The sequence below is a fragment of the Salvelinus namaycush genome, chromosome 1 (genome assembly GCF_016432855.1).
Source record: "Salvelinus namaycush isolate Seneca chromosome 1, SaNama_1.0, whole genome shotgun sequence".
In the NCBI taxonomy this organism is placed as follows: Eukaryota; Metazoa; Chordata; class Actinopteri; order Salmoniformes; family Salmonidae; genus Salvelinus; species Salvelinus namaycush.
In genome coordinates, this window is record NC_052307.1 from 7710998 (window position 1) to 7730497 (window position 19500).

The 19500-nt window shown below is 43.3% G+C and overlaps 1 protein-coding gene across 1 annotated transcript in view; it reads right to left on the reverse strand.

Moving 5' to 3' along the window:
* stpg2 (sperm-tail PG-rich repeat containing 2) overlaps positions 1 to 19500 on the reverse strand; it is a 71352-nt gene that overhangs the window by 35063 nt on the left and 16789 nt on the right. The window contains exons 8-10 of the mRNA XM_038996854.1: positions 8548 to 8707; positions 7955 to 8112; positions 7605 to 7697 (exon numbers count right to left, since the gene is read on the reverse strand). Coding sequence (XP_038852782.1) covers positions 7605 to 7697; positions 7955 to 8112; positions 8548 to 8707 — 411 coding nt within the window. The remainder of the gene's footprint in view (positions 1 to 7604; positions 7698 to 7954; positions 8113 to 8547; positions 8708 to 19500) is intronic.

The following is a 19500-nucleotide window of genomic DNA, read 5'->3' on the forward strand; positions in this document are numbered from 1 at the left end:
TCTTTCAGACAGCCTTCTTCTTCTTCAGTCCTGCAAACCCTGTAAATAGTTCCTCCTGATAGTCAGTATACTGTACATACATTAACCCCAGGAGCCTCTGCATGACCAAACTCTCACATCCTTCCCAAACACCATGGGACGCCATAACCATGACTAGAAACTCTTTACCAGCGGGCATAAGGGAACATGCCCCCCCCCCCCAGATTTGTCCTGTGTTGTTGTTTTTTTAGTTTAATGCTGCAATATGTACATTTGTGGGCAACCTGACCAAATTCACATAGAAAAGTGAGTTATAGATATGTCATTCTCATTGAAAGCAAGTCTAAGAAGCAGTAGATCTATTCTATGTGCGCTATTTCTATGCTCCCTGTTCTTAAGTTTTGTTTTTGTGTCTTTTACTTCTGGTTTTGTACAGCAGCTTCAAACAGCTGAAAATACTATATTTTTGGTGATGGAAAACTTCTCTCACAGCGGTTTAGATGGTGCAATGATTCTCTACACTACACATTGCTTGTTTTGTCACATGAACTGAAATTAGGGAAACGAATAGAATTTTAGCAACCACGAAATGGCGGAGCTATTTCCGCATATTGCTCCTTTAAATTAATTACTAAACTTCATTTTAAGCTTTATCATAATTATTTATAAAAACGATCTGTCAGCTGGACCGGGCAAAGAGTATCCCCCCCCCCCATTCTTCTAGGTAAGTGGTTCCTTCCAAGGTGCACCATGGAGCAAAGATATGCATGCAGCCAGTATCATGAGAGGAGGAGAGAGAGAGAGACACACACAGAGTTTGATTTGACTTAACCTGCCGGTGATGGTCAGGACTTGCAGGAGGTTGTAAATTCATTTGATCAAGCTATGTAGTCTATTGATTCCTTCTTGATGAATAGATCAAACAAACATGTTCTGTTGTTTCTCTGTAATACGAGCCACCTAGCAATGTTATGAAGTTGGCATTAGCTAGTCAGTTAGATAGGTTCCCAATCTCTCAACTTCATAACTAGCTACCAAGCCATTTCAAGCTAGAGTAGCTTGTCTAACTATCTCAGCTGCCAGGCCTGCTGACAAGGTTGATAGACTTTAGAAAATACTCCAATCTATTTCATTATTGGGTTATAATACTATATACCAGTGTGACAGTTGTACTAATCTCTTAAGGTAGGGAAAAGGTTCTTAAAGAATCAATGTGCTTCATTAATTCAAATGACAATTGAACAGGTAAAGAAGTATGCTTAGATAACCTATTACAATATACATATACAATGATTATGACTCTAGACTTCAGGAAAAAGCTGTTTCAGGTTTTAGAAAAAAGATAACTCCCCCCGTGCACGATTTGAATGAAACTTCCAGATGGAGAAGCGGGTGCATACTGTCTGAAGGACAAGGAATTGTCCCTAAGGTAAGCATGCTGAGAGACGGACGCAGATGCCTCTCAGGACTAACTGTTGCCTCGAGCACTGGCAGCATGTAGGCAGCGTGTTGCATTTGTTTTACAAGTTGAATACTTCAAGACTGTAATGTGTGCAAGCACACACACACACACACACACACACACACACACACACACACACACACACACACACACACACACACACACACACACACACACACACACACACACACACACACACACACACACACACACACACACACACACATTGGGAAACACATACTGTTCAGTAAGCATAGGCAAACATGCACAAACTCTCTCTCTCTCTCTCTCTCTAATACCCTCTCTTTCTGTCTCTCTCTATAAAACTCACTCTCTCTCTCTATAACAGTCACTCACTCTCTCTCCTTTCTTTCATACCCACTCTCTCGCATACCGACTCTCTCTCTCATACCCACTTTCTCGCTCTCTAATACCCTCTCTCTCTCTCTCTAATACCCTCTCTCTCTCTCTAATACCCTCTCTCTCTCTCTTGCTCCTTTCTCTAATATCCACTCTCTCTCTTTTCTCTCACCCAATATCTCTCTCATACCCACTCTCTCTCTCTTTCTCTCTAATACCCACTCTCTCTCTCCTTTCTCTCATACCCACTCTTTCTCATACCCACTCTCTCTCTCTCTAATACCCTCTCTCTCGCTCCTTTCTCTCATACCCACATGTGAACTCTCACTCTCTCTCTCGCTAATACCCACTCTCTCTCTCTCTCTCTCTCTCTCTAATACCCACACTCTCTCTCTATCCTCTCTCTCATACCCACTCTCTCTCTCATACCCACTCTCTCTCCTCTCTCTCTCTGTGGCAAATGGCATAATTTCTTCTGTGGTGGATCTGCTATTGCTCGTTTTGCTTCTCTGCACGACGGTAATTAAATCGATGCAACTCTTGTTCAATAAATGTATGTTTAGCAAGACTTCTAATTATTTCCGGCCACTCTAATTGAATAGATTACGTGCTCACGGGCCTGTTGCAGGGGACAGAGAACAAATGATTTTTCCATTCCCTGTCATCACCACAGCGTTGATATACTTAACCTTGACTTAGTCAGTACCTATTAGTAGCTGGCCCGTGTTCTCCTCATATTCTGTCTCTTTCCATAACAACGCTTAGATTGACAAGAAACATCAAAACGTACGTTTCGTTCCTTCCTCGTATGCATAACGGATATTAAAGTTTTAGCAGCCGTGTTTTGACCAACAGGGATGATATTCTCAGCTGGTTACTTTGGTGGCGGCTGGTAGAAAGGTGTAATGCTGTGAGGTACAGCTCTCTGTAATATACCCGCAGCTCCAGATTGTACATGGCTACACAACAGCAGAATGATATTGGCAATCACTGCTCAGTGCTCAAACACAATGCTTTCTTCTCCGGGTGGGGCGAGGGAAGAAATATCACTGATCTATAGATGTAAAGAATTGTGCCCAAGGGCAAGCATCAGCCCTAAATGAAATTGGACTATCCCTCTGGCTAGTCCCTAACCTCTGTGTCTGGGGGTCAGAGCCATTATCTACAGGGTTCTTCATTCATTTGAGCCCAGTTGCTTCTTATCATTTGTGATACCATCATTTCTGTCATTTCTCCAATAAGAAAAGAGATACGTCTCAAACGGAACCCTATTCCCTATACAGTGCACTGCTATTGACCAGAACCCATATAGGACTTTGGATGATGATTTAAAGAAGAAGAGGAATACAGAATACAATAGGGACAGTCCTTCTGAATTGCGTTATCGAAAAAGGATTATACAGAAAGTGGAAAAACACTGACCTGTTTTTCTGTGTTATGCAGCAGCGCACGGATCTCCATTTTACACAAAGCACAGTCGAACCGTCTCGCAAAAAAATAAATCATGTTTGACCTCTTTTGAATTCAAGCTTAAGAAGTACAGAGGAAAGGGATAGTAAGAGATGAGGTTTTTCTCTTTTTTGTTCTCCCCCACATCACATAGTCCCTTCTTTGATAGAAGCGGCCTGATTATACACTGATTAGACACTTTTAATATCCATCGCTGTGGGATACAGGGGGAAGGAGAGCCGCAGCACGGCGCTAACTGCTGCGGCGTCTCGGGGTTTTTCATTAACTGCCCATAAAGGAGGCCCAGCATGGCGTTATTACAACTCTCTCAGATCCAGCTCCACATAGGAATCTGTTCAGACCCACCGTGTGTGTGTGTGTGTGTGTGTGTGTGTGTGTGTGTGTGTGTGTGTGTGTGTGTGTGTGTGTGTGTGTGTGTGTGTGTGTGTGTGTGTGTGTGTGTGTGTGTGTGTGTGTGTGTGTGTGTGTGCGCGTGTGTGTGCGCGTGTGTGCGCGTGTGTGTGCGCGTGTGTGTCTGCGTGCACGTGTGTGTGCGCGTGAGCACACGCATGTGTTTAGGAGAAGACAACAGGGGGGTAGGAGAAGACAACAGGGGGGTAGGAGAAGACAACAGGGGGGTAGGAGAAGACAACAGGGGGGTAGGAGAAGACAACAGGGGGGTAGGAGAAGACAACAGGGGGGTAGGGGAACAGAAATAGTAAACAGGAAAACAGTCAGTCTCATCATAATCACGGACGCTCTGACAATGAAGAAATAGTCATCACATAAAATCCTCCTTCATTTGACTTCATTGTCAAACACTGGCTATGAGATTAAACGGCAAATTATGTTGTTTGATGGAATATTAAATGTTTTTATTCCCCAAACGAATGGCGCCGTGGTGTAGGATGACTGTTGATGTGTGACCCGACCGGGACTCAAACCCAGGTCCAGTGACTGTCAAGCCAACACCTTAACCTTTACGCCAAGAGGTCCAAACCTCTTGATGAGCTCACTAGGTGTTGGTTTAAGGTTGTTGCACTACACCAACCCTTTCCCTGGCTTTATTTAATTTTATTTAACCTTTATTTAACTAGGCAAGTCAGTTAAGAACAAATTCTTATTTACAATGACGGCCTAGGAACACCTTGTTCAGGTGCAGAACGACAGATCTTTACCTTGTCAGCTCAGGGATTCGATCTAGCAACCTCTCGGTTAGGGGTCAACGCTCTAACCACTAGGCTACCTGCTCTAACCACTAGGCTACCTGCTCTAACCACTAGGCTACCTGCTCTAACCACTAGGCTACCTGCCGCCCCTAAAATGCTTTCCTAATCAATCTTCAAACAATACCCCACAATGACAAATCAAAAGCAGATTTTTTGAAATTTTATCTAATTTATTAAAGATTTAAAACAGAAATACCATATCTACATAAGTATTCAGACCCTTTGCTATGAGACTCGAAATTGAGCTCAGGTGCATCCTATTTCCATTGATCATCCATGAGATGTTTCTACAACTTGATTGGTGTCCACCTGTGGTAAATTCAATTGATTGGAAATGATTTGGAAAGGCACACACCTGTCTATATAAGGTCCCACAGTTGACAGTGCATCTCTGAAGCAAAAACCAAGCCATGAGGTCGAAGGAATTGTCTGTAGAGCTCAGAGACAGGATCGTGTTGAATCACAGATCTGGGTCCCCAAGGTCCCCATTGAAGGTCCCCAAGAACACAGTGGCCATTCTATATATCATATCATTCTTAAATGGAAGAAGTTTTGAGGAGTTTTGAGAAGTTTTGAGAAGGCCAAACTGAGCAATTGGGGGACAAGGGCCTTGGTCAGGGAAGTGACCAAGAACCCGATGGTCACTCTGACAGAGCTCCAGAGTTCCTCTGTGGAGATGGGAGAACCTTCCAGAAGGGCAACCATCTCTGCAGCACTCCACCAATCAGGCCTTTATGGTAGAGTGGCCAGACGGAAGCCACTCATCAGTAAAAGGCACATGACAGCACACTATGAGTTTGCCAAAAGGCACCTAAAGGACTCTCAGATCATGAGAAACAAGATTCTCTTGTCTGATGAAACCAAGATTGAACTCTTTGGCCGGAATGCCAAGCATCACATCTGGAGGAAACCTGGCACCATCCCTACGGTGAAGTATGGTGGTGGCAGCATCATGCTGTGGGGATGTTTTTCATCGACAGGGACTGGGAGATTAGTCCGGATCGAGGGAAAGATGAACGGAGCAAAGTACAGAGAGATCTTGATTAAAACCTGCTCCAGAGCGCTCAGGACCTTAGACTGGGGTGAAGGTTCACCTTCCAATAGGACAACGACCCTAAGCACACATCCAAGACAACTAAGGAGTGGCTTCGGGACAAGTCTCTGAATGTCCTTGAGTGGCCCAGCCAGAGCCCGGACTTGAACCTGATTGAACATCTCTGGAGAGACCTGAAAATAGCTGTGCAGCGACGCTCCCCACCCAACCTGATGTAGCTTGAGAGGATCTGCAGAGAAGAATGGGAGAAACTCTCCACATACAGGTGTGCCAAGCTTGTAGCATCATACTCAAGAAGACTCGAGGCTGTATTCGCTGCCAAAGGTGTTATAACATAGTACTGAGTAAAGGGTCTGATTTAAGAATAAGGCTGTACCGTAACAAAATGTGGAAAAAGTGAAGGGGTCTGAATACTTTTCCGAATGCACTGTATATAACCTTTGCAACGACCTGTCAAAATTAAAGTCTTGAAACACTCACGTACAACCAGACATTGATAGATAGATAGATAGATAGATAGATAGATAGATAGATAGATAGATAGATAGATAGATAGATAGATAGATAGATAGATAGATAGATAGATAGATAGATAGATAGATAGATAGATAGATAGATAGATAGATAGATAGATAGATAGATAGATAGATAGATAGATAGATAGAATGATTGACTGATTGGAGACAGCTTGTGTCAATTAAAGAACATTTATTACTATTTTCTACCTGCAGCAAACCTAGTGGATAATGCTGGAAATACCGGTCAAAGAAACCTCCACATAAAACTGTCCCTAGTCATACCGTAGAGGCTCCTCAGAGAAGGAAGGGGAGGACCATCCTCCTCAGTGAATTTAATAAAAAATGTAATTGTAAAACATTAAAAAAGTTATAATTTTTAGATAAAACTATACTAAATATAATCATATGTCACCAAATAACTGATTAAAACACACTATTTTGCAAAGAAGGTCTACAGTAGCCTCAACGACACTCTGTAGAGTAGCACCATGGTGTAGCCGGAGGACAGCTAGCTTCCGTCCTCCTCTGGGTACATTGACTTCAATACAAATCCTAGGAGGCTCATGGTTCTCACCCCCTTCCATAGACTTACACAGTAATTATGACAACTTCCAGAGGATGTCCTCCAGCCTATAAGAGCTATTGCAGCATGACTGACATGTTTTCCACCCAATCAAAGGATCAGAGAATGAATCTAGTACTGAATGCATAAACTACAGCTAGCTAACACTGTCTGGTCAAAAGTAGTGAACTACACAGGGGAAAGGGTGCCATAGGGCTCTGGTCTAAAGTAGTGCACTACACAGGGAATAGGGTGCCATAGGGCTCTGGTCTAAAGTAGTGCACTACACAGGGAATAGGGTGCCATTTGTGACACAACATACAGCTGTTAAAGTTGATTAATAAGAGAAGCAACTTGCTGGGAGAGAAATTAATTACACGTCTCGTTTTATGATGGTCCGGAATTGATCAATATGGGGGGGAATGGGGACGGCGTTGTGCGTGGAATAAATTGTCAGTGTTGACAGAGGGAGCAGCGTGCTCTGGCTGAGCTTCAGGACAACCTGGGACAAATGCTGCCAGCTGAGATGCACTATTTAGAGAGGAGAGCTTAAACCCATGCTTATTACTCCCACTGAACTGCTGCACACATACACACACACACACACACACACACACACTAACAGCAGCACAAAGCCTCAGACCTTCAGCGAATGAGTTTGTGTGTGTGTGTGTGTGTGTGTGTGTGTGTGTGTGTGTGTGTGTGTGTGTGTGTGTGTGTGTGTGTGTGTGTGTGTGTGTGTGTGTGTGTGTGTGTGTGTTTACAGGTTGGTCATTTATAATTGAAACTTTCTTAGCAGACTAGAGAATGCCGTTCTGAGGGAAGGTGGAGTATCTATTGTGAAAGCTTTCTGACTCTATGTTTTTGATACTCTCCTTAGTTCACATGCTGACTTGATGCCTGTTCTAAACAGCTGTATCACAGCATGCATGCTGAGTCCGTGCTGGTGGTGTGTGTGTGTGTGTGATGAATCAATGCCCCGTAGTCTTACTTTAGCCACCAGGGATATGGCCAGTCGTTCTGTGGCCGACTTGAATGCTGCTGTGTGCTGCTTCTTGTACAGCTCCTCTGTCTTCTTCTCCACCTAGACACACACACACACACACACACACACACACACACACACACACACACACACACACACACACACACACACACACACACACACACACACACACACACACACACACACACACACACACACACACACACACACACACACACACACACACAGGAGATGAGAGTGTTTGCTGAGCTCTGTAATAATCCCCATGGTTCTACCACACCACAGATCAGATCATGGGCTTGTCTTTCTAGCAGTGCTGAGAGCAAAAGTCCTACCTTGTACTGGCCCGGCCCAGGGACCTCGTCATTGTTGTGGAGCACGAGACTGCGTTGGGCTGTCGAACCGAAGCCTCCCTTCCTGGTACTCTCTAGGTAAGCCTTTTTCATGCTGTCCTGGGCCAGGCCATATTCAAACATATTATAGGCCCCAGGACCTGAGGTGGGAGCAGAGCATTAACACAGGCGGGGGTGGGGACTGTGTTGACGTGTTGTGTAAGAGAGGCAGTAAATGGATAAATGTGGGGGAATGACTGTTCGATTACCCGGCGCCTACCTTGATACATTAAATCTCTCCCTGTACACACACTAACACTACAATACATAAAAGCTCTACTTCACACGGACTGACGTTTCAGTCATCACTGAAACTACCTTTAACCATCTATCTATGCCGGGCATTTATGCACTTGGCAAATGGCAGTATTTCCAGATGATGTACTGCCACCATGTATCAGCCATAAAACATTCGCCCGGCCGTTAAGTACATAAACACACACTGGGTCAGCGATGTGAGTAACGGGGAGTGTTTGAGAGGTGTGGGGGAGACAGAGTGTGTTGTGGATATATATTATACACAAACACAGACACACCTGGAGTGGACTGTTTCCGGTTGTCAGGAAGGAACCGAAATGCAGTCAGGCCAAAGGGATTTCTCTGCATTCCAGTGGTCTTCTTGAGGATCTCTAGAGCACAGCGCGGGTCATTGTACATACCTACAGGAGGAGCCAGTTCCTTCACAGGACTGAACCGCTGAGAAGGAGGGACAGACAGACAGACAGACAGGGGACACCAAACAGTCATGTCATCCACTCACAATGCTGCTATCCTGGGTATCAGTATGTTTCAGCTCTTCATGTTTGTCATGAAAAGGAGTGGCAAGGAGTGGCATGATGGCACAAACAGACTGGTGCCCTGTCTACAATGCTCCCTGCATTATCTGCTATCTACCATAGCTACACGCCTGACCACAGATCATTATCTGCTATCTACCATAGCTACACGCCTGACCACAGATCATTATCTGCTATCTACCATAGCTACACGCCTGACCACAGATCATTATCTGCTATCTACCATAACTACACGCCTGACCACAGATCATTATCTGCTATCTACCGTAACTACACGCCTGACCACAGATCATTATCTGCTATCTACCATAGCTACACGCCTGACCACAGATCATTATCTGCTATCTACCATAGCTACACGCCTGACCACAGATCATTATCTGCTATCTACCATAGCTACATGCCTGACCACAGATCATTATCTGCTATCTACCATAGCTACACGCCTGACCACAGATCATTATCTGCTATCTACCATAGCTACACGCCTGACCACAGATCATTATCTGCTATCTACCGTAACTACACGCCTGACCACAGATCATTATCTGCTATCTACCATAACTACACGCCTGACCACAGATCATTATCTGCAATCTACCATAGCTACACGCCTGACCACAGATCATTATCTGCAATCTACCATAGCTACACGCCTGACCACAGATCATTATCTGCTATCTACCATAGCTACACGCCTGACCACAGATCATTATCTGCTATCTACCGTAACTACACGCCTGACCACAGATCATTATCTGCTATCTACCATAGCTACACGCCTGACCACAGATCATTATCTGCTATCTACCATAGCTACATGCCTGACCACAGATCATTATCTGCTATCTACCATAGCTACACGCCTGACCACAGATCATTATCTGCTATCTACCATAGCTACACGCCTGACCACAGATCATTATCTGCTATCTACCATAGCTACACGCCTGACCACAGATCATTATCTGCTATCTACCATAGCTACACGCCTGACCACAGATCATTATCTGCTATCTACCATAGCTACACGCCTGACCACAGATCATTATCTGCTATCTACCATAGCTACACGCCTGACCACAGACCATTATCTGCTATCTACCATAGCTACACGCCTGACCACAGATCATTATCTGCTATCTACCATAGCTACACGCCTGACCACAGATCATTATCTGCAATCTACCATAGCTACACGCCTGACCACAGATCATTATCTGCTATCTACCATAACTACACGCCTGACCACAGATCATTATCTGCTATCTACCATAACTACACGCCTGACCACAGATCATTATCTGCTATCTACCGTAACTACACGCCTGACCACAGATCATTATCTGCTATCTACCATAACTACACGCCTGACCACAGATCATTATCTGCTATCTACCATAGCTACACGCCTGACCACAGATCATTATCTGCTATCTACCATAGCTACACGCTTGACCACAGATCATTATCTGCTATCTACCGTAACTACACGCCTGACCACAGATCATTATCTGCTATCTACCATAGCTACACGCCTGACCACAGATCATTATCTGCTATCTACCATAACTACACGCCTGACCACAGATCATTATCTGCTATCTACCATAGCTACACGCCTGACCACAGATCATTATCTGCTATCTACCGTAACTACATGCCTGACCACAGATCATTATCTGCTATCTACCATAACTACACGCCTGACCACAGATCATTATCTGCTATCTACCGTAACTACATGCCTGACCACAGATCATTATCTGCTATCTACCATAGCTACACGCCTGACCACAGATCATTATCTGCTATCTACCATAGCTACACGCCTGACCACAGATCATTATCTGCTATCTACCATAGCTACACGCCTGACCACAGATCATTATCTGCTATCTACCGTAACTACACGCCTGACCACAGATCATTATCTGCTATCTACCATAGCTACACGCCTGACCACAGATCATTATCTGCTATCTACCGTAACTACACGCCTGACCACAGATCATTATCTGCTATCTACCATAGCTACACGCCTGACCACAGATCATTATCTGCTATCTACCATAGCTACACGCCTGACCACAGATCATTATCTGCTATCTACCGTAACTACACGCCTGACCACAGATCATTATCTGCTATCTACCGTAACTACACGCCTGACCACAGATCATTATCTGCTATCTACCATAACTACACGCCTGACCACAGATCATTATCTGCTATCTACCATAGCTACACGCCTGACCACAGATCATTATCTGCTATCTACCATAGCTACACGCTTGACCACAGATCATTATCTGCTATCTACCGTAACTACACGCCTGACCACAGATCATTATCTGCTATCTACCATAGCTACACGCCTGACCACAGATCATTATCTGCTATCTACCATAACTACACGCCTGACCACAGATCATTATCTGCTATCTACCATAGCTACACGCCTGACCACAGATCATTATCTGCTATCTACCATAACTACACGCCTGACCACAGATCATTATCTGCTATCTACCATAGCTACACGCCTGACCACAGATCATTATCTGCAATCTACCATAGCTACACGCCTGACCACAGATCATTATCTGCTATCTACCGTAACTACATGCCTGACCACAGATCATTATCTGCTATCTACCATAACTACACGCCTGACCACAGATCATTATCTGCTATCTACCGTAACTACATGCCTGACCACAGATCATTATCTGCTATCTACCATAGCTACACGCCTGACCACAGATCATTATCTGCTATCTACCATAGCTACACGCCTGACCACAGATCATTATCTGCTATCTACCATAGCTACACGCCTGACCACAGATCATTATCTGCTATCTACCATAGCTACACGCCTGACCACAGATCATTATCTGCTATCTACCATAGCTACACGCCTGACCACAGATCATTATCTGCTATCTACCATAGCTACACGCTTGACCACAGATCATTATCTGCTATCTACCGTAACTACACGCCTGACCACAGATCATTATCTGCTATCTACCATAGCTACACGCCTGACCACAGATCATTATCTGCTATCTACCATAACTACACGCCTGACCACAGATCATTATCTGCTATCTACCATAGCTACACGCCTGACCACAGATCATTATCTGCTATCTACCGTAACTACATGCCTGACCACAGATCATTATCTGCTATCTACCATAACTACACGCCTGACCACAGATCATTATCTGCTATCTACCGTAACTACATGCCTGACCACAGATCATTATCTGCTATCTACCATAGCTACACGCCTGACCACAGATCATTATCTGCTATCTACCATAGCTACACGCCTGACCACAGATCATTATCTGCTATCTACCATAGCTACACGCCTGACCACAGATCATTATCTGCTATCTACCGTAACTACACGCCTGACCACAGATCATTATCTGCTATCTACCATAGCTACACGCCTGACCACAGATCATTATCTGCTATCTACCATAGCTACATGCCTGACCACAGATCATTATCTGCTATCTACCATAGCTACATGCCTGACCACAGATCATTATCTGCTATCTACCATAACTACACGCCTGACCACAGATCATTATCTGCTATCTACCATAGCTACACGCCTGACCACAGATCATTATCTGCTATCTACCATAACTACACGCCTGACCACAGATCATTATCTGCTATCTACCATAGCTACACGCCTGACCACAGATCATTATCTGCTATCTACCGTAACTACATGCCTGACCACAGATCATTATCTGCTATCTACCATAACTACACGCCTGACCACAGATCATTATCTGCTATCTACCGTAACTACACGCCTGACCACAGATCATTATCTGCTATCTACCATAGCTACACGCCTGACCACAGATCATTATCTGCTATCTACCATAGCTACACGCCTGACCACAGATCATTATCTGCTATCTACCATAGCTACACGCCTGACCACAGATCATTATCTGCTATCTACCATAGCTACACGCCTGACCACAGATCATTATCTGCTATCTACCGTAACTACACGCCTGACCACAGATCATTATCTGCTATCTACCATAGCTACACGCCTGACCACAGATCATTATCTGCTATCTACCGTAACTACACGCCTGACCACAGATCATTATCTGCTATCTACCATAGCTACACGCCTGACCACAGATCATTATCTGCTATCTACCATAGCTACACGCTTGACCACAGATCAGAATAGAAAGACGAGGAAAACAGACCAAGGGTCATACTGAGGAAGTAATAAAGGTCCACTTGTTTAACAGACTTCATATCTCTCTCACTCCTCAGCTTTGGAGGATGATTTGGCGTTGAAAACTGCAGGTGTGTAGACTGAGAAGCCGGTCTCCCCACTAACCAAGGACACTCCCCTTTCCTCTAGAGAACACTTCTACATGGCTAGGTTAAATCAGTTTTTGAAGAGGTCTTCCTCTAGAGAACACTTCTACATGGCTAGGTTAAATCAGTTTTTGAAGAGGCCTTCCTCTAGAGAACACTTCTACATGGCTAGGTTAAATCAATTGTTTAAGAGGCCTTCCTTCCACACCAAACACTGCCGATCCATTCGTACATTCCCATTTATAGAAGGTGATACACGAAAAGAGGGGATCGATTATAAAGAGTGCATGTGTATAAAAAAACAATAATAATGTTTTATTGTCACATACACCATATAGGTGCAGTGAAATGTGTTGTTTTACAGTCAGCCATAGTACAAATGCTTATTATGGAGCTCTTACAGAGGGAGGGAGGCAAGGGGGAGGGGGAGGGGGAGGGAGAGAGGGAGGTACGGGGGGGAGGGAGGGTTCAGTCAGGACGCAAGCAAGGCTGAATATGCCAGATTGTATGAAGTGCTACATTAACTCATGTGGGGAAACTGAGGCTGAGGTATACAGTACCAATACAGGGCTCCTGAGGTGAGAGGAGAGGAGAGGAGAGGAGAGGAGAGGAGAGGAGAGGAGAGGAGAGGAGAGGAGAGGAGAGGAGAGGAGAGGAGAGGAGAGGAGAGGAGAGGAGAGGAGAGGAGAGGAGAGGAGAATGACGGAGAGTGGAGGAGAGGAGAGGAAATAAGAGGAGAGCAGAGGAGAGGAGAAAGAGGAGAGCAGAGGAGAGGAGAAAGAGGAGAGCAGAGGAGAGGAGATGAGAGCAGAGGAGAGGAGAGGAGATGAGAGCAAAGGAGAGAAGAGGAAAGGAGATTAGAGCAGAGCAAAGCAGAGGAGAGGAGATAAGAGGTGAGCAGAGGAGATGAGAGCAGAGGAGATGAGAGGTGAGCAGGGGAGATGAGATGAGATGAGAGGAGAGGAGAGCAGAGCAGAGGAGATGAGAGGAGAGGAAAGCAGAGGAGAGGAGAGGAGAGTAGAGGAGAGCAGAGCAGAGGAGAGGAAAGGAGATGAGAGCAGAGGAGATGAGAGGAGAGCAGAGGAGATGAGAGGTGAGCAGAGGAGATGAGAGGTGAGGTGAGCAAAGGAGATGAGAGGAGAGGAGAGGAGATGAGAGGAGAGTAGAGGAGATGAGAGGTGAGCAGAGGAGATGAGAGGTGAGCAAAGGAGATGAGAGGAGAGTAGAGGAGATGAGAGGTGAGCAAAGGAGATGAGAGGAGAGTAGAGGAGAGCAGAGGAGAGTAGAGGAGATGAGAGGTGAGCAAAGGAGATGAGAGGAGAGTAGAGGAGAGCAGAGGAGAGGAGAGGTGAGAAGAGGAGATGAGAGCAGAGGAGATGAGAGGTGAGCAGAGGAGATGAGAGGTGAGCAGAGGAGATGAGAGGTGAGCAAAGGAGATGAGGGGAGAGTAGAGGAGAGCAGAGGAGAGGAGAGGAAAGGAGATGAGAGCAGAGGAGATGAGAGGTGAGCAGAGGAGATGAGAGGTGAGCAGAGGAGATGAGAGGTGAGCAGAGGAGATGAGAGGTGAGCAGAGGAGAGGAGAGGAGAGTAGAGGTGAGCAAAGGAGATAAGATGAGAGGAGAGGAGAGTAGAGGAGAGCAGAGGAGAGGAGAGGAGAGGAGAGGAGAGGAGAGGAGAGGAGAGGAGAGGAGAGGAGAGGAGAGGAGAGGAGAGGAGAGGAGAGGAGAGCAGAGGAGAGGAGAGCAGAGGAGATGAGAGGTGAGCAGAGGAGATGAGAGGTGAGCAGAGGAGAGCAGAGGTGAGTAGAGGAGAGCAGAGGAGAGGAGAGGAGAGGAGAGTAGAGGTGAGCAAAGGAGATGAGATGAGAGTAGAGGTGAGCAAAGGAGATGAGATGAGATGAGAGTAGAGGAGAGGAGAGGAGAGGAGAGGAGAGGAGAGGAGAGGAGAGGAGAGGAGAGGAGAGGAGAGGAGAGGAGAGGAGAGGAGAGGAGAGGAGAGGAGAGGAGAGGGTGGGCTCCAGCTGCTCCTCTCATTCCCCTTCCTTCTTCTGTATGAGTGTCAGATGGCGTGGGTGGCGCGGAGCCGGAAAGACGAGGATCACAGAGGCAGAGCGTCCTAGCTGAGAGACCTAGAGAGACGACTTCACAGGGCAGAGCGGTATGCTGACGCAGTGTGGGGCCAGAGAAACCAGGTCAGAGCCGCTAATGCCTGCTAACTCCCAGCTAACTAACTTGCACTAACTCCCACTAACTCCCATTAATTCTCACTAACTCACTTGCACTAACTCCCGTTAACTCACACTAACTCGCACTAACTCCCCCTTACACCCGCTCTGTAGAGTCCAGAAAGACTGTCTGTCAACTCCAACCCGTCTGTCTCTCATCAGAAACTATAGAAGTGTTTTATATGCAGATGGAGCTGATTTGTACCCCAGTGGAATGTATATTGGGGGATGTGTGTGTGTGTGTGTATGTGTGTGTGTGTGTGTGTGTGTGTGTGTGTGTGTGTGTGTGTGTGTGTGTGTGTGTGTGTGTGTGTGTGTGTGTGTGTGTGTGTGTGTGTGTGTGTGTGTGTGTGTGTGTGTGTGTGGGCTGAGAGAGTGTTAATTAAGACATCTGTCAGGGGTTTCTTTGAGTCTAGCTATCCACATGACGCAAAAAAGAGTTCTGCTGAAATGCTGTAGCAATCTGAGCTCCTCCTAATCCAACAAGGAATTAATCTGAGGTCTAAATCCCGAAAGGCACCCTATTCCCTATATAATGCACTACTTTAGACCAGAGCCTGGTCAAAATAAGTATATTTATATTAACATTTTTAACAGGGAAGACATATTGAGACCTAGGTCTCTTTTCCAAATGTGCCCTGTACTATACAACATAAATACACACATTATACACATAATATACAGTATAAACAGTACCAGTCAAAAGTTTGGACAAGCCTACTCATTCAAGGAGTTTTCTTTATTTTGACTTTTTTTTTTACATTGTAGAATAATAGTGAAGACATCGAAACGGGCGGCAGGTAGTCTAGTGGTTAGAGTGTTGGATTTGTAACCGAAAGGTTGCAAGATCAAATCCCCGAGCTGACAAGGTAAAAATCTGTCGTTCTGCTCCTGAACAAGGCAGTTATCTTCTCTAGGGTAGGGGGCAGCATTTGGAATTTTGGATGAAAAGCATGCCCAAATGAAACTGCCTGCTTCTCGGGCCCAGAAGATATGATATGCATATCACTGGTAGATATGGATAGAAAACACTCTAAAGTTTCCAAAACTGTTAAAATAGTGTCTGTGAGTATAACAGAACTGATTTGGCAGGCGAAAACCTGAGAAAAATCCATTCGGGAAGTCGTTTTTTGGGGGGTTTTGTAGTTTTCTATTCAATGCCATTACAGTATCCATTGACTTAGGACTCAAATTGCAATTCCTATGCCTTCCACTAGATGTCAACAGTCTTTAGAAATTGTTTCAGGTTTGTATTCTGAAAAATGAGGAAGTAAGAGCAGTCTGAATGAGTAAATGAGTAAATGAATTTCTGCTAAATGCAACCATATGAAGATCATCAAAGGTAAGGGATTAATTTTATCTCTATTTCTGACTTGTGTAACTCTTCTACTTAGCTGGTTACTGTTTGTAATGATTTGTCAGCTGGGCTATGTTCTCAAATAATCGTAAGGTATGCTTTCGCCGTAAAGCATTTTTTAAATCTGACACCGTGGTTGGATTCACAAGAAGTTAATCTTTAAACCTATGTAAAATATGTTTTGTTTTCTGAAGAGGTGGGACGCTAACGTTTCACGTACCCAAGAGAGGTTAACCCACTGTTCCTAGGATGTCATTGAAAATAAGAATTTGTTCTTTAACTGACTTGCCTAGTTAAATAAAGGTAAAAAAATAAATAAAATTAAATAATAAAATAAAAATATGAAATAACACATATGGGATCATGTAGTAACCAAAAAAGTGTTAAACAAATTAAAATATATTTGAGATTCTTCAATGATGGCTTTGCACACTCTTGGCATTCTCTCAAACAGCATCATGAGCTAGTCAACTGAATCTAAAATAGAAAATATATTTGATTTGTTTAACACGTTTTTGGTTACTAGATGATTCCATATGTGTTATTTCATAGTTTTGATGTCTTCACTATTATTCTACAATGTAGAAAATAGTAAAAATAATGAAAAACCCTTGAATGAGTAGGTAGGTACACACTTTTGACTGTTACTGTATATATATATATATACATATATATTAAAATACAAAAACACAGTGATGGGAAGCACAAATAAAACTTCACAAATCACCCAGAAAAACTGTAACATTCCTCCACAAATAATTTCCCCAATCAATACTTTAAACTGCCCCGAACGGCACCAGAACATCAAGATGAAATGGATTTTGAATTTTGTTCCAGCAATACGGTGCATTAAAACTAAATTTACCTAGCTCGGTGGAGACCCAAGGAACCTCAAGAAGTTAACCAATCCTGTGAACGGGTTAGGCAACTGAGTGTCTATACTATAAATTAGATAAGATGAAAGTTTATGATTTAGGGCCTTGTAAACAAAAGTAATGTAGAGATCTACGGGTCTTTAGCGAATTCCAGCCAACCTTTTGATACAGGATGCAGTGATGAGTATCAAATCTGTCACCTGTAACAAAACGAAGGGCACTATGGTAGATGACATCCAAAGGTTCAAGATTAGTAGCAGCTGCACTTTGATAAATAATAGCACCATAATCAAGAACAGATTAAAAGGTTGACTGAATAATCTGCTTCCTACTGCTTAGAGAAAGGCACAATCTGTTTCGGTAGAAAAAGACAACTTTAAATGTTATCTTCTTAAACCAGCTCGTCTATATGTTTTTAAATACCAAATCCATATCAATCCAAATGCCTAGGTATTTATATGCGGGAACACGTTCAATTGGAGAGCCATCTAATGAGTTAACATGTAGTTAATCTGAAACATTCTTACGAGAGTTTAAAAACAACATGTATTTCGTTTTGCCCGTATTAAGCACAATTTTTAAATCAGCAAGGGATTCATGCATAGCTATAACATCTGACTGTAGTTTTGGCACAGCCAGATCAACAGTCGGCGCAATAGCATACATAACAGTATCATCCTCATATAGATGACGTTTACAACTTGTGAAGAGAACTTGGCCCAGATTCACAAAACACTTATAATGCAAAAATTAAGAAGCTTCTTAAGAAAAAAAAATAAGAAGTTCATAAGACTCCTCAACAATATTTTAAGATTTAATGATTTTCTTAAGCACTTCTGAAATATCTTCTTCTGAATTTCTTAACTGTTTTCTTAAGACGTTTGTTGCTAGTCAACCGATTTAGCTAGCCATCTTTGCTATAGCAATAGCAGTCATGTTAGCATATTTCATACTGAGATTACTGTTCTAAAACATGTTCTTGGGTTTAAAATAATCAATACTGAAACTTTCAGATGAAGTTTGTGAGTTAATCAAACATGTTCAATTGCTTTCATCAGTTTATTCTCTCACTGCCCTGAGTTTAAGACGAGGGTTTAGCCATCTTGGAATTAAGAAAGCAATCCAATAACTTTATTTTCAAGAATCTAATTTCCTCTTAACTTTTTGCTTAAAGAGAAACATAAGAAATAAGGCAAGAACATGTCCAATAACCTTTTTGAAGAATAGCAACTTTGCTTAACTTTCTTCATAAGTCTATAGTTAAGGAAAAAATGGCAGTTAAGAAGACATTTCTTCTTAAGTCTAGAGTTAAGGACAAAATGGCAGTTAAGAAGACATTTCTTCATAAGTCTATAGTTAAGGAAAAAATGGCAGTTAAGAAGACATTTCTTCATAAGTCTATAGTTAAGGACAAAATGGCAGTTAAGAAGACATTTCTTCATAAGTCTATAGTTAAGGAAAAAATGGCAGTTAAGAAGACATTTCTTCATAAGTCTATAGTTAAGGAAAAAATGGCAGTTAAGAAGACATTTCTTCATAAGTCTATAGTTAAGGAAAAAATGGCAGTTAAGAAGACATTTCTTCATAAGTCTATAGTTAAGGACAAAATGGCAGTTAAGAAGACATTTCTTCATAAGTCTATAGTTAAGGAAAAAATGGCAGTTAAGAAGACATTTCTTCATAAGTCTATAGTTAAGGAAAAAATGGCAGTTAAGAAGACATTTCTTCATAAGTCTATAGTTAAGGACAAAATGGCAGTTAAGAAGACATTTCTTCATAAGTCTATAGTTAAGGAAAAAATGGCAGTTAAGAAGACATTTCTTCATAAGTCTATAGTTAAGGAAAAAATGGCA